The sequence below is a fragment of the Cygnus atratus genome, chromosome 8 (genome assembly GCF_013377495.2).
Source record: "Cygnus atratus isolate AKBS03 ecotype Queensland, Australia chromosome 8, CAtr_DNAZoo_HiC_assembly, whole genome shotgun sequence".
NCBI classification, from domain to species: Eukaryota; Metazoa; Chordata; class Aves; order Anseriformes; family Anatidae; genus Cygnus; species Cygnus atratus.
In genome coordinates this window covers 17,746,438-17,761,019 of record NC_066369.1, presented here as the reverse complement: position 1 = coordinate 17,761,019, position 14,582 = coordinate 17,746,438, and the positions used below count along the sequence as shown (strand labels likewise).

General features: G+C 44.0%; 2 protein-coding genes across 5 annotated transcripts; both read right to left on the bottom strand.

The window, feature by feature from the left end:
* Positions 1 to 1,279: 1,279 nt before the first annotated feature.
* C8H1orf52 (chromosome 8 C1orf52 homolog) lies at positions 1,280 to 4,102 on the bottom strand. Its single transcript, XM_035537665.2, has 3 exons — positions 3,818 to 4,102; positions 3,523 to 3,730; positions 1,280 to 1,841 (listed from the first exon to the last, which is right to left on the bottom strand). Exons 1-3 carry the CDS (start codon positions 4,079 to 4,081, stop codon positions 1,759 to 1,761), a joined length of 555 nt encoding a protein of 184 aa, XP_035393558.1. The 5' UTR covers positions 4,082 to 4,102; the 3' UTR covers positions 1,280 to 1,758.
* Positions 4,103 to 4,854: 752 nt separating this feature from the next.
* On the bottom strand, positions 4,855 to 13,115 carry BCL10 (BCL10 immune signaling adaptor). 4 transcript variants are annotated; one of them, XM_035537209.2, is made up of 4 exons: positions 12,978 to 13,115; positions 8,423 to 8,711; positions 6,923 to 7,321; positions 4,855 to 6,114 (listed from the first exon to the last, which is right to left on the bottom strand). In XM_035537209.2, the coding sequence occupies exons 1-3, from the start codon at positions 13,059 to 13,061 to the stop codon at positions 6,957 to 6,959; spliced, it is 738 nt and encodes a 245-aa protein (XP_035393102.1). In that variant the 5' UTR covers positions 13,062 to 13,115; the 3' UTR covers positions 4,855 to 6,114; positions 6,923 to 6,956. The 4 variants fall into 4 exon arrangements, with proteins under 4 accessions (XP_035393102.1, XP_035393101.1, XP_050568120.1 ...); XM_035537208.2 differs by having other exon boundaries at positions 4,855 to 7,321; XM_050712163.1 differs by lacking the exon at positions 12,978 to 13,115 and adding an exon at positions 10,832 to 11,079 and having other exon boundaries at positions 4,855 to 7,321.
* Positions 13,116 to 14,582: the final 1,467 nt, after the last annotated feature.

The following is a 14,582-nucleotide window of genomic DNA, read 5'->3' as shown; positions in this document are numbered from 1 at the left end:
GCTGGCCACAAGCTGAACCTTTGAGAAACTGACCTAATATCTGATTTTCGCATGTCAAAGGGAGCTTGTTATTATTTCCTACTCTTAGGTCTCTACATCAATTATAGTATAAATACATTTCCGCTAACAAAGGAGCATAAACACTTTTTTTTTTCCCCTACTGCATTCTCTGAGGACTAGCACCTTCAAGCTAGCAACATCAGGACAGCAGATACAGAAAAAAAACAGGTCACAGTGAGCCTTTTCATTCAGAGAGGTCGTACTCAACGCTCAAACACTTGATCTCAAACAGAAGCTAGCGAGCAGCTGCGTTAGCAGCTTATGACAATCTGAAGTGGATGATCTAAACCTGCATTACGAGCATGGGGACAGGTATTCCTTTAAGAGAACAGATATGCTTTAGATGGTAACTTTTAGATAAAGTTTCATGCACAATTACTAGGATACTGGGAAATTTACACTAGCATTCTAGGAAGAAATGAAGTATGGGCATACGAGTATAGTCCCTCAGCTGACCAAAATGCAGATATCCGCAGTTCCTGAACAGATGCACCGTGCTGGCTCCCCACCTAGTAAAAACTCCATTTCAGCAGAGGATAAACTGCTGCTGATAAACTGCTGTGAAGGGCTCTTGACTCTACCTGGCACTCAGCAAGATCATTATTAAGGAGGGTTTCTCCTTGCAGCAATTACGAAAATAAAATATACCAGTGTTTACACTGATTGTTTAATTACCCAAATTTCAATCAGTAGGCCTAATCTCACTGTACACTTCCCAAGGTGCAGATGCTTTAGTTGACAGCAAACCTATGGTAACCCTCCCTTTCCCCCACAAGTTTGCTGTTACTTTTCCATGTACAGACCCAAAACTCCATGCGGCAGCACATCACCAATGCAACGTGCACTGTCTGTAATACTTTAAGAAGCTTAACTACTGTTAGTACTGAAGTCGATACAATTTGACAGCAAAGACTGCCACAGCTTTGCCTTAATATTTTTCATGTAAATACACAGTTGCTATTTTCAATTTTAGGAATAACACTTTAAATGCCTCGATTCTTTTATCACTTAAGATTCATGTTTCACTGATGCAGATCATGTAACATCAAAATCAGTCATCCAATGTTAAACTCCATTTTTAGGTCCATGTTTCGGTTTGCAGTTGTGTATTTATTACAAACAAAACCCTGAGGAACCTGTTGAGACATTAGAGATACAGCACCAAAAAGCATACAATGCGGAATCCATCCCTCCTATTCATCAAGCATGCAGTGCAATACTTACACCACAGATGTTTTCAAACGTAGATTTATTCCAGTGGCTTATTTACAGTCTTTACACAAATTCCAAAACAGCATTATTCAAACATATCACAGTACAATACTCAAAGAATTTTTAGTATATGCTCCTTTATGAAAGGCTTTGACGCAATGGAAAGATAGATCAAGAAAAGCTCACGTTACCAGGTTTCTCGATAAACAAAATACCAGGAAACCCTGTAACCTGCACAAGTACCCATCACAATGCTTTAAGACACCTCTTTTAAATAAACTGGTTTAAATTTTGTTTAGTAGCCGAGTTTCTATCACAACACTGTCCACTGAGTTTGTGCTTTCCAAAAGGCAAGCATACTGCTGAAATACAATTCCCCACCCAACAGGAGAGAGAAATTCCGTAAACATGTATTTGTTTCCCATTCCAGCAGAGGAATCCAAGTTCACTGAAATTCTCATTATAGTGAAATCAAGCATACTCTGCTTATACCTTCTTCCTCTTTGTGTGCTCCCCAGAGTCTAGTTTACGTTTCTTAGCAGAAGCTGGTTCGTCGTCTTTTTCATCATCTTTAAATAAAAAGACAGAATTAATCAAAGTCAGCAAAACCAGTATTTTTGTCTTAAACACCATCCTCATCCCAGAGCAACTGACTTAGCCACACCTGAGATGCCTGGAAAAGAGACACAGAAATATTAGCCAACAACATCCTCATTTTTGGAATGTGGACAACATGTGGTCAGAATAGGGTTGATTAGCTGTTTTAACTACCACAGATCATGGAGCATAACTAAGAAAAAGCCTTGCTATGCTAGTAGTTATGCTGTGCAGTACCTGCTTCTAAAAAATTATTATTTGAATAGATGTGATAAAAAGCTAGGAAATACATTTTAGAAGCAGAAAGTAAAGTCGAGGTAAATTAATAATTTATCTTTTTAGTTTCTGGGTGAAGCCTAAGAGAAAAGAAGCATGGAGGAAAAATAACAGCATATAGAACAAATAAAGCAAGACAAAGACAAAATAACAAAGGAACGTAGAGAATGAAAAAGTGCAAGAAAGCAAAAAGAACAAACTTTGTTTGCAAAAGGTTTGATGAAAACTTAACTGGTGAACCAAAACATTATTGTACATTCTGGAAGTCCAGAATTTCTTCTTCTGGTTTTGTTCTCCTGTTCGTCATTGGCTGTTCTCTTTCTCCATTAGTTTGTTGTTTTGTTTTATTTTTGTTAAATAAAATCATTCCTTCCATCTCTCAAATATTTCTTTCTGTATTTCCTAGATTACCATTAATGTTTGTACCCTGATCAAAAGCGAAAAGGACAGTAAGTATTTTCTTCAGTAATCTGTCACTTGCATTTTATTTTTTTTAATTTCCACCTTGGACCCCAAGCTTTGCAAACATAAAAATAATCTGACCTGCTGCTCAAATGCATCTGCATCTAGGGTTGAGACAGCAGTATGAAAAGAAGCTCTCACTCCTCTTTGTATTCCAGCAAGTCCTGAACCTCTCGGTCTCTCATAACTGCTGCCCTATAATGCCTTTTAATCATTCCCTGCTTCCACTAATGATAATGGAAGGGGATCAGAGAAATTCCTGATGGGTTCCAGGTTCAGGAACCCAGGTTCAGGTTCCATGTTCAGTTGGTTCCAGGAACACCAGAACACACACACACTGAACTGGGTTACCATCACTGCAGCCAGTTACTACTCTGCCCTTGAGCAGCTGCAGATGTAGAAGAGGCCAGCAGAATTTCCTCTGAATTCGTCAGGAACAGCTCCAGTCACAAGCTACTCACAGAAACCACGTGCCAGCAATTCTGCTCTTTATGCACACGAATTTGAAGCACGTGTCTGTGCAAAGCACACCAGGTCTGCACAGGAAAGGAACAGATTACAAACTGTGCAAGAGCATCACTTGTTACGTGTTTATGACAGGAGATAATACATCTTGAATAAGCCTCCAAGAACTTGCAAGTTGTAACCACTGAACCCTTCAGACATTAACGCTTTTAAACCATCTCCTGTCAAGTTCAGTCACTCAGTACTGTATGTAAAGCTGTGGTTTCACTTAATCTCTCTGTAACTATGTATTTATTAAGTTACCTTACACTTCTGCAGACAGAGGGAATTTTTGCCAAGGCTTTCTGCACCGACTCCCTGCATTAGGACAGTACCTTACGAGGAGGGCACTGAACACGGGCCGAAGGCCACCAGCAGGGCAGGATCCCGGCCGCCCTGCAGACACCCTACCTGACTCGGGGGGCTCCCGCTCCTCCTCCGGTAAGAACTTGGCCTTGCCGGCCTGCCGGGGCGCATCGTCGCCGTTGTCCTCGTAGATGTTGGACCACTTTATGGCCATGTCGACGGCGGGGGGCGGCGGGGGCTTCTTCTCGGGCGGGCTGTACACCTCCGGCGGGGGCACGGCGTTGTTCCTCCACACCTTGAACTCCCGGGGGGGCTGCGGAGAGAACACAGCGCCCGGGGCTGCGGCGGGACCCATCCGGCCCCGCGCAGCCCCGGGCCCCCCGCCCGGCCCGGCCCGTACCTCCTCGGGCGCCCTGAGGACGCGGCTCTCCCAGTCGATCTGCTTGTTGAGCGGGTTGTAGAGGAAGGCGGGCGGCTGCGACACCTCACGGAACAGCTCGTCGGGCGGCGGCAGCCGCGGCCGGCTCCCCGGGCTGCCTTCCGCCGGCGCCGCGCCGGCTCCCGCCGGGCTCTCGTCGGCCGGGGCCTCGTCGGCCTCCGAGTCGGAGCTGGAGCTGCCGTAGGCCGCGAAGAAGCCCAGCGGGTCCCCTCCCTCCGCCGCCATGGCGGGGCCTGCGCCGCCGCACGGCCCGCACGGAAACCGGGCCCGCGCCCGGGGTTCCGGCCTGAGGCGGCGGGCGGCGGGCCCGGCCCTGACTGACTGCCCGCCCGCCCGCCTCCACCCCGCCGAACAGCGGGGCCGGCCCCGGCAACCAGGGCCTTCTTCTAACGGGCCAGAGGTCTAGGAAGCAGCCTTTGAGTATAAGATGATAAAATTCTTTGCTGGGAGGTAGTAAACCGGGTCCAGCTGATCTCTCCTATTACATACCGTAAAACATAAGAAACCCTACACGCAGTACAAAGAAAACAAGCACTGAAGTCCCTGCAACACTTGAGAATCCTTTTGAGTCATGCTGCTCAATGCACAAAGGTTTTGGTTCTCCCCCGCTAGTCAAAGATGTCTTGAGACTGAAGTCAATATATGCATAGGCAGAAGCAACACTTCTCACATCTTTATGAGTGGAGCAATCAAATCATTAAAAAAAAATCACAGCAAGAATCTGGTTAGCAATGCTAGTCATGAACCACAGAAAGGGTAGTTAAGCAGATGAGGTCTTCATTTCACATGCATGTCTTCCCTACACGCTGCTCTTGAACGCAGTCCTACAGCCACAGGTGTTTCACAGTGTCAGTCCTTCCACCAGAGACAAACCTCTCTAAAAAGACAGCAAAAGCCTCTCTCGTATACAAAACCAAAACCCCACATCCAGACACTGGCATGAACTGCACTTAGAACCTATATATTTTAATAATGATAAAGGCAGACAGAAAACAAGCAATTGTACAAAAGAATTTATTCCAAAAGTTGTGATAAAAATATTTTTTAAAAAAATGCACCTTACAAACATTGGTAAGATAATACATTCATTTAAAGTCTCAGGTTAACAGGCTCCGTTGCAGGAGTAATCCCTGTATAGGCAGGCCTACTGCACGCTGTGCTGTGTGGCAGGCAGCAAACAATGCAAGTTCCGATTTAGAACTGCAACACGGTTTTTACCTCGAGCCGATGCTCTTTCAGTTAAGGCGAAGCTTGCTCTCCCTCCCTCTCTCCCCTCCATTTATGAGGAATCCAAGAACAGACCCAAAACTAAGCTTCTAAGGAGGTTAAAACAAGGAGAGAAAAAATATTTGAGAACACAAGTGCAACTCAAGTGGTTTACAGTGAACAAAGGGACATTTAAACAAATTTTTATACATCCTGAGTACATGCGACTACAGTTCAAGTTAGTGGAAGAGAGATTTACACCTACCCTCCAATTCATGTTAGAGAGCAAGATTTTGCTTGGATTTAGGTACTTAAATCCCAGAGTGCCTTCTGTATTGAAGTTTCATTTACAAGCATTTGCACCATCCTGACAGTCTATCACATCCCGACAGTCTATCACCTTAGATGCATACCAGAAAATCAAGGATTTTATAAACACTAAACAGAAGCCCACATCTTTAGCAAATGTAAGCTATTCACATACTGAATACAGAGTATAACTGAACAGTCCAGTTTATTTTAACCTACTTCCAAAACCATAGCAATCATGAAATAAAAATTTAGAGAGGCCTTCCACAGGACCTCAAAAGGAGAGCACAATTTAGGGTTATTGCCCTAAATTATTACCCTGGCTTTGAATTTGAATGGAATTATACAGCTACAGAACTGTATAAGAGCCTAAATAATTTAAAACCTTAAATACAAACCTGCCTTTCGATATACTGAAAATACTGAAGTGTAGTTTTGCAGAACATAACTGTACACATTTCCAAGGAAGAGTTTGTCTTTGTCTAGTAATTTTAAAGTGATTAAAGGCCGCCTTCATAAAAAGCAGATTACAACTCAAGAGTAGAGTATGAGAGGAATATAGCATGTTATATTGTCAAGAAATATGAGAACCTTCCCATGCTCAAATGGTTTAAATACCTTTGACTAAGCAATTTGAAATGTAAACGTGTCTATCTGCCTCGAGGAGTAGGTATCTTAAGTGCAACATTTCCAAGAATCCTCCAGTTAAGGATGCTTTCCTGCTACACGACTCCTCTACTTACCTACTGGGACAAAACATACAAGCATTAGTCCTTAACAGCATTATACAACAGCATTTTCTCATAGCCCACATGATGTGGTTACAGCAGTTTACTTTCCTTTTCCAGTATTAAGGAGAATTTATATTTAAAGTGCATCTCAAATCACAAATCTCTAAATAATATACAAGAATAATATGCTAAGGCTTGTGGAAGTATACGTGATGCTGAGTGCCTTTCAATGTACTGGTAGACAAAAAGCTCAAAAATTAAGAGACTTCTTGCAAATAAGCGTAGAAACAGATTTGGTCAGATTTGTTCTTTGCAAATGGAAATACGTTTTGCACGTAATATACATACATGGAGGACAGACTTTATCCTACAGAGAAATATTTAATTTGGCAAATGAGGTCAAGCTTTTCTGCAAGCGAGCTAAAGCTTTTAGTTCAGGAAGTTAATTTCAATACTCAGTACTTTTCCTAACCATCTTTGCCTTTCACCTGTCACAGAAAGGCTAAGAACACCAGGTTTGTTAGTTACTGTTCTGTAAACTACAGCTTAAGTGTCTGCAACTAAACACGAAATCTTAAATATATTGGTTAAAAAAAAAAAACAAAAACAAAAAAACAGAACTTTGCTGGCGTAGTATCATGATTTTTTTTTCTAATAAAAGCTTCCTAAATAACATGAAATCAAGCAGCTAGAGTCACCCGATCATCAATTAAAATTGTTAAAAACAGTAAATAGCACGGACTGTTTCCTCTGATTTCACAAATAAACAGTTTGAAAACTTTTTTTTACCCTTATAAGACATCACATGCTGTTTCCGTACCCTTTGGATGAATAGACAAAAGTCACTAAGTTCACTATGGTTGAAGAGAACGTGATCTTAGAGGCAAAAAGCAATTGTCACTTGAACTGTTAGATGGTTCTTGCTGTTCTGACTGGAGCTCTGGTGGGAGAGGGGGTGCACCAGGGTCTCCAGGGCCTGGAAGGGTGGCTGAGAACACCACACTCTCTGCATTTCCTGTCTCTGCAATTGGTAAATTCATGGAATGAAGAGAGACAGCAGACATAAACGCAGCAGTGCTATAATCTTCTTCTGGATGATGCATCTGGGTTGATTCTTTGTCTTTTGTTTTATCAAAAAAATTAGATTCATCAGAATATGATCTAGAAAGATTATTCGTTCCTTCATACAGCGAGGTCATGCATGTGCTGCAGCTTAGACCTACGACAAAAAAAAACAGAAACTAAATTTAATTACAGTATGATGCACTCTTAAAACTGTGCTGATTTAGCATCAGTAACATTGTCAAAGATCAGTTGTCTGTAATTTTAACCAGCTGTCCTTTTCGTCTCACCTGTGACGTCCAAGTAGTTGTGACAAATTAGAAAATACATGCAGGTCATCTCATCAGCCACGTGCATGATTCCTCTACGTCAGCTACTAGTTGACAAAGTGCACTGTAATTTACGCTTCACTTTAGGATGCCACTTGTACAGGCAACCTGACCTATCTTCCGATACTTTTCTCACCGTATTCTTTAAAGAACCTTTTAAAAGCTACAGCCACATTGTTCTACTCCAAACTGGACTGCTTTTGAAGGCTGCTGCACTTGAAGCCGGAGAAAACTTCAGGCCTTTCCTGTCTAGGGTCAAAAATGTACCTTCTTCCTTCTTTATTGCTCTTTAGATGGGTGTGGAAGGGGAAGTAAGGTTTTTGGTTTAGAAAGCTTATACTTTCTTTTTCTGCCTTCAGATGGAAATACATAGAGCAACTTCAGTTTTCTGTGTCAGCAAAACTTCTGATTGCATGAAGCAATACATTCAGAGTCTACTTTTAAGTTTTGGACTGAAAGCATTTTGGGAAAATTCCCCTCAATACTGCATTTGTGGGCTTATCCTCTGCTGAGGTGCAAAGTTGAACAAAAGCCGAGCATCCTGCCACTGCAGTAAATAGCTTCAAGAGAAACGCAAGATGGAAGATAACCACTTATTTTGCGTTCTGAATTAGAACCTCACAGAAAGCAAAACTGAAGTGTGAAAAAAGACTTATCCATCAGAACAAAACAGGGTATGTTTGTGGTTTTCCCCCCCTCTCCCTACTTTGTTATTTACGATGTGTTCAGACAGTAAGGAGGCAGAGCTATCAAGACGTCCTGAGATTTTAAACCCAAACTGATGCAGTTTCCAAGAACACTGTCCCAAACACTAGAGAAAGGAAAAAATCTGCAATAAGAAACATGTATTGAGGAACTGTGCGAGTTTTATTTTGCAGACCCTCAAAGTAAAACTTCTATCTTACAAGATTTTATTATAAACTTCTTACCTTTAAGAGCTTCAAGTTTTTCATTTTTGACTTTCAACACTATGTCAGTTATCTTTTGTAACAGAAAGTTTTGTGTTCTTTCTCGCCTGATAGACTCAATCAAAGCATCTAGTCCCTTTGGGTTTTCCGCTAAGTAGTCCAACAACTTCCCAGTTTTTTTCCTACTGGAAGATCGAGAAGAGATCTCTTCTGTGTCCTCTCTGGTGAGTATTTTCTTTGAACGTAGGTAATCAAAGTGTCGCTCAGCTATAATCTTGTCACACAAGTAAGGTCGCATCCTTTCTAACGCCTGAAAAACAGAACAAAGTAGTATCAGCCGATCTTTCCATTCATTTAGAAGCCTTTATTAGACATCTTGATTCTTTTGTTACAGGTTAGTCAAACAGTTTTTAAAGCTGCCACCATGTTACCTAGGGGAGAATTTTCTCAGCGCAACTGAGTAAAAAAAATAATATATATATATTTTAAAGTATTTTAATTTACCTATCCTTTTCAGGAGTTTTCTTTTGAGTGACCTGTGAAGTTTTAATGACTCTTAAGTAATTAAGGCAAATATTTACTGAAAATATTACATTAGGTCTATGATTATCACGTTTCAGAACAGTCACCAAGTAAAAATGAAATTAAATAAAACACAACAGCAACTACTCATTTTGCCTACATGCATCCCCACTCTCCCCATTTTACTACCCTACTGCCACATTCTCATGTTATTTGTATCCAAGAGGCACAGCTCCGTGGCACGGCTGTTATTGATGCTTTCTGTACACTGAGTAAGAGCGGTCTCAGAGCAACAGCGTGCATATACTCACTGTTTAGAAGTTTTATTAGACAGACATTGCTATGAGTTCACCAGCAGATTACCGGCATCCCCAATACACGCACACTCTTCCACAGATGTACCTACTCTCAACTACTTGACCGGCCGCTTTTTCTTTACCAATCTGCTTTCTGGTGGTTTAAGATTTTATATTGAACACCTGCAGCACCCTGTACGCTTCCGATACGCTGCACTGACCCCTGAGAATTAGTACATCTCTGATGACTCTGGCAGAAGTAAAATGCCTCTCCCCCCCGCAGCGCGACTTCAGCTAACAAGTGTCAGCTGGTCGCTTAATCCTCTCTGTAACCAGAAAAAGAAGAAAAAGGAAAAAAGCAACAATCTGCCCCGGGAGCGGATTCCATCCATTGTCTACAGACCCTCGCACGCAGTCAGTGAACATGGGGCAAGATGAAGCAGAGAAGCCTGCTCTGAGCACTTCACATCCTCAGGAACTGCACCACCTAGTATCCCGTCCCTTCCCTCCAGTTCTCCCTGGGCAGATGCGCTGTCCTTTCTAACCGTATTCAATTAGCACGCGATTACCGATTTCAGAGGTAATTTAGAGGAGCAGCATCACCACTTTGAACTCTTCTTTGCAGGATCCTGTGTCCTCTCTTACACTGACGGGTTTGCTCAGACACCTAGCCAAACAAGAGGTGACCTCCACCCCCTCGTTCAAAGGGTCCACACAAGCACCTCCAAAGCGTCACTGACATTCACCTTATTTCAATCTGCACATTAAGAGGCCTGCTTGATGCCAACATCATAACGGAACTAATGCCTGCGTTCACAACTCTGGTTTCAATAACCAATCTACTGCTCTAGGAAGATGACAGTCACAAGTATCTTTTTACTTGAAAAACAAACTCTCAGTTTGTACAACACTACGGAATCGGCAGGTTCCCCTGCCAACAATTTTTCCTGTGAAGAAATATGCAAGTCAGATACACACTAGCTGGAAGTCACTGATGTGAAAAAGCATTCCCTCCTCTCCTCCCAAAGTTGCCTCATTTGATTCAACAAAAGTAAATTACTTGAGAGCTAGAAGGGGAAGAAAAAAAAAACTTTACATACGAGAGATGTTATAAGATGAAAAACAATCACAACTTTTTTCCTGAAGAAAGTCTTCCAATACCCTCTTGTTTTTTGATTATATCGCATGAAAGCAGCATGAAGACGACTTTGCTTTAAAGGAATTTACTAGCTCAATAGAACTGCCTGGCGTCCTGTGCTGTGGCAAGCACCAATAACTCAATTAAAGAAAAAAATTTCTGGACTGCTTCACCAAGCTCAGCAAAGGAAGAATGGAATGTGCTCTTGTAGCTTTCCGCTCCTAGAGGTCCAACAAAAGCAAGCCATCAATAAACAGCCTGTGGTTATGCAGTTAAAGGAATAATCAGGAGGGCATGCAAGGAAGAGAAAGGAAGGCTGCTGGCAGCAGACCATCACCAATGAATACAACACAAAACCCAAACCCCAAGGGCGCGGCTGCAGGGTGCCTAAATCAAGCTGAGGGCAGCTCCCTGTTCCCACCCTCGCTCAGGCTCTGGCAGGTGAGAGGATCCATCCACAAGCTGGTAAGTTACCTGACCCCGTGCTGGCACAGCAGACTGGGAGGAACAGAAAAAGGCAACAGCACAACTCCCACCACTTTTCTCTGCCATCCCTATCAAGTATCCAAGCGCAACAAGCCCCTGCTTGCTTGGCTACGAGTGTTGCGAGCAGTGCTGTGTTCTTTCACTTCTCAGAAACCTCTTCCTACCACCAAGGGGGATTCATCAACGAACTCCGAAGCAGAAGAGTCAGTATGTTTTTCAGCATTAGAAGAATATAGCGAGCTGTTACTCAATTGAACGAGCATTGTGTTTTGACTAACATCCTCCTGTAATGAGTCTTACACTGCATGAAGCGCTTCGGTCCTGAATTCCCCTCTGCATTGTCCTCAGAGGGTAACAGTTTGTAAAGGACAGAAAGGGTAAACACAGAGCACAAGCATTAAGTACCCTTTGCTCCCTATCGATGCGTTTGCATGGCTCACTGCCTCCTTCCCAGCCGGAGGAGGCGAGATTCCAACCTTTCTAACTTCTCCTCAAGACAAGTTTACTCAGACCAGACCACCCCTGCAAGACAGCTGAGGTATGCTGCCACACCACACACTGAGAATTCCTGCTGTTGCCTCATTTCTCCTTCACAGTTCACTTAGTAAGGAATAGAAGGAGGCAACACACGGTAAGGTCACCTCAAGTCTTCCCTGATGTGACAAAACAGTAGGGAAAAGGTACAGAAAGTTTTGGGGAAAACTATTTAAGTGCTAGTTTACTTGATCTCAGATGCCAAAACAAATCCTGACAGTGCTTGTGTGGTTGTAGCAAAAGATAGCAGAAACTGCTTGCATACCCTACATAAAACATACCATGTTTTAATTATTCTAATGTACTCGACCCTAAGCAAGCATACCTTCAGTTTCACGAAGATAACACCTATATCCAAGAAGAAATAAAGCTTTAATACAGCACCCTGTTTTTGACGGCTTTAAGACTAGCGCACAGAGCAGAACATAAGTAGTGATGCAGACAGAATACAAAACATTTTAACCTAGCCATCTATGCAACGTAGCTGTCAGTGACGAGCAATAACCACCCGACAATGTGCAAGTGAAGAAATATAAGTACAAAAGAAATTATGCACAAATATATTTAACTACGTCTTTTTTTTTAAACCTAGGATACAAAGATTTACATTTTCTTTTAACAAAAGCATCAGTTTGAGCGACTTGAAGCAGTCCGCCCTCTTATTTTAAATGTAATCTACATGAATATTGTTTATTGATGCTAATTAGCAGTTAAACTTTTATTACAGCTATGCCTTCACAACGATTAGTTGGGTCTACACCGTATCTGATACCCTAGCTGTCTTGTTCATTGTTTAATCTACCCGAGGCACAGACACCTGTTCATTCTGTTACGCTCACACATCTTGCCATGCAACTCACAGCAGTGTCGTGCCGACTGCGAGAAGAGGCCAACGCCTGACTGGATCCCAAGCTCACCCTGACAAGGTTACTTGACCAGAGCCACCTGCACAATTTTGGAGCAGCCACGTGAGCTTGCAGTGAGCAATGAACCTCCCTGAGGGGAGGATCTCTGCAGTCAGGTTTACTGTATTGTGTTTTGATGACAAACCTAACGGTATTTCTTACCACGCAGTAAGTTACCACCACGCCCTCCAATTACTGAAGGAGACTCTGTAAGATTTGAGGCTGAAGCGACACAGATGGAGTTTTTTGTTTGAGAAGAAGCTGTGAATTCAGTCACTAGCTCAGACCGATTTATACATCGTGTTACACAGCTGGTCTGATTTAATAGTTCTTTTTTCCCTGTGACGACAGGATGCTGCCTACTGCAGCGTTACCCTGCGGCTCTACAGAAGCAAGTAGTAACTTGTAAAACATGCCTCACGGAGCTCTGACAAAGCGTTTAAAGAAAACTCCATATGCGTAATAGTACTAAGAAGCCAGAACTCAGCTCTTTAACGAACTGGAAGATGATGTGACGGTAAAAAAAAAAAAAAAAAAAATCATACAAAGGGCCCCGGGGAGGCGGCGGGGCCGTGAGGGAAGGCCCGGCCTCACCCTGCCCTCAGCGGCTCGGCCCTGCCCGGGCCGGGCCGGGCCGCGCCACCCGGCCCCGTCCCGTCCCGTCCCGCCCTGCTCCGCCCCGCAGCGGCGCTCACCTCCTTCTTCACGTCGGCCATCTCGTCCTCCGTCAGCGGCCGCCCCGCCGCCGCCGAGGCCGGGCCCGACCCCGCGGCCTCCATCGCGGAAGCCGCCGCCGCGGAAAGCCGCCCCCGGCCCCGCTTCCGGCCCGGGCCCCGCCCGCCCCGCCGGGCATGCGCGGTGGCACCGCCCCGCGGCGGATGGCGGCCGGGCAGGGCGCGGGGGGGCGGGGCCGCGGTCACCCCCGCCCTCACAAGATGGCGGCCGCGCGCCGGGCCGCCACAGGGGGTCGGGGCCGAGCGGCGCCCGCCCGCTGCGGGACAGCCCGACCCTGCCCTGCCGCTGCAGCGCTACCCGAGGCGTAACCACTGCCGGCGTCAGCCTCGCGCTGCCGGCTGATCCGGCTCCCCGAAAAGCACGTTGGTTCCGCTCAGAACACTTACACGCGCACAGGGGATACTCACCCTTCTTACCTGGCCCAGAGCTGATCCCTGCAGAGCCGAGCGTTAACGTCACAGTCCCCAAAATGGCTCGGAAAGGTTTCAGGCCGTGCGGAGCTCCCAGCGAGGTGGCTGTGGCATGGCCGAGGCAGAGGCCGGTGCCCCCCAGCTCCTGAGTCCATCCTTGCCCGTTAAACCAAACGCCCTCTGGCTCCTTCTCTCCAAGGCGAACGAATGCTGCCGTAGGCTTCGCTGGCTCTCTACAACGCTTTGATAAAAATAGCTATTGTGCATTCTGGACCTAGGGTATTTACTAATAACCTTGCTCAGCAAGAGGTGCAGTTCAAAGCCACGCGCCGTCTGGAGAGCTGGGCTTCTGGATTCCTCAGCCATGTAGGCCAGCATGAGGCAAACTAAAAGGAATTAACTTAAGCAATCAGGGAGGAGGGCATGTGGTTAGAGAATATGAGAATAGAATAGATTTTAGCAGATTTACTGCCGAAAAAAAAAAAAAGAATTAATGGTCCAGGCAGCTGGAAGAAGACTACTCTCAGTATGAAATTTATTTCAGGAGGTTAGCATCAGTTCAATATTGAGAAGTGAGCTTCAATGAGGAGTGAGTTACAACTTTTTTTAAAGGGAGGTGAGAAGATTTTGGACACTACATTGGTTTATATGATTATGTATATATGTCGTGTTGATATAGAATAAATTTCTGAGTCAAAGAAGTTTGCCATTTAGAAACAAATTCAAGTAAATTGGTACCAACTCTCTCCTGTAGACATGGGTACACAAAGATGCGTATAAATGATGCAGTTTACTATATTAAGTAATTGCGCCAAGCTACCACAGTAGAGGTAGCACCAATTTAAATACCGTATTATAAAAATCTTACCTTTAACTCCTGTAAATAAGTACAAAGGCTATACTTACATCAGCCGTAAACAAAATATTTCCTCATCCTTGCTTCTCCAGCAGGAGGCTCTATTAGATTATAGTCTGTTTAAAGTCCTATTACTAGCCAAACTGTACAGTTTGGAATTGATGTAATTCTTTCGCTCCAGTACTGTTATTTTATGTTGGGTTTCCTAAATAAAGAGTTGACGCAACAATACCGAAGCCCTAAACAATTAAAACTTTGACTGCCACACGGTGGCACTGAAGGCCTACGAGCACTTACCG

What these genes read in the sequence shown, in the direction of transcription:
- C8H1orf52 (XM_035537665.2), bottom strand. Translation starts at nt 4,081, where the DNA reads ATGGCGGCGGAGGGAGGGGACCCGCTGGGCTTCTTCGCGGCCTACGGC. An exon ending in TCCTCAGGGCGCCCGAGGAG is followed by an intron (nt 3,731 to 3,817) that starts GTACGGGCCGGG and finishes TTCTCTCCGCAG; the next exon opens with CCCCCCCGGGAGTTCAAGGT. An exon ending in GCGGGAGCCCCCCGAGTCAG is followed by an intron (nt 1,842 to 3,522) that starts GTAGGGTGTCTG and finishes TTTTATTTAAAG; the next exon opens with ATGATGAAAAAGACGACGAA.
- BCL10 (XM_050712162.1), bottom strand. Translation starts at nt 10,406, where the DNA reads ATGCGATATAATCAAAAAACAAGAGGGTATTGGAAGACTTTCTTCAGG. An exon ending in TTCATCTTATAACATCTCTC is followed by an intron (nt 8,712 to 10,319) that starts GTATGTAAAGTT and finishes TCTGTTTTTCAG; the next exon opens with GCGTTAGAAAGGATGCGACC. An exon ending in AAAACTTGAAGCTCTTAAAG is followed by an intron (nt 7,322 to 8,422) that starts GTAAGAAGTTTA and finishes TTTTTGTCGTAG; the next exon opens with GTCTAAGCTGCAGCACATGC.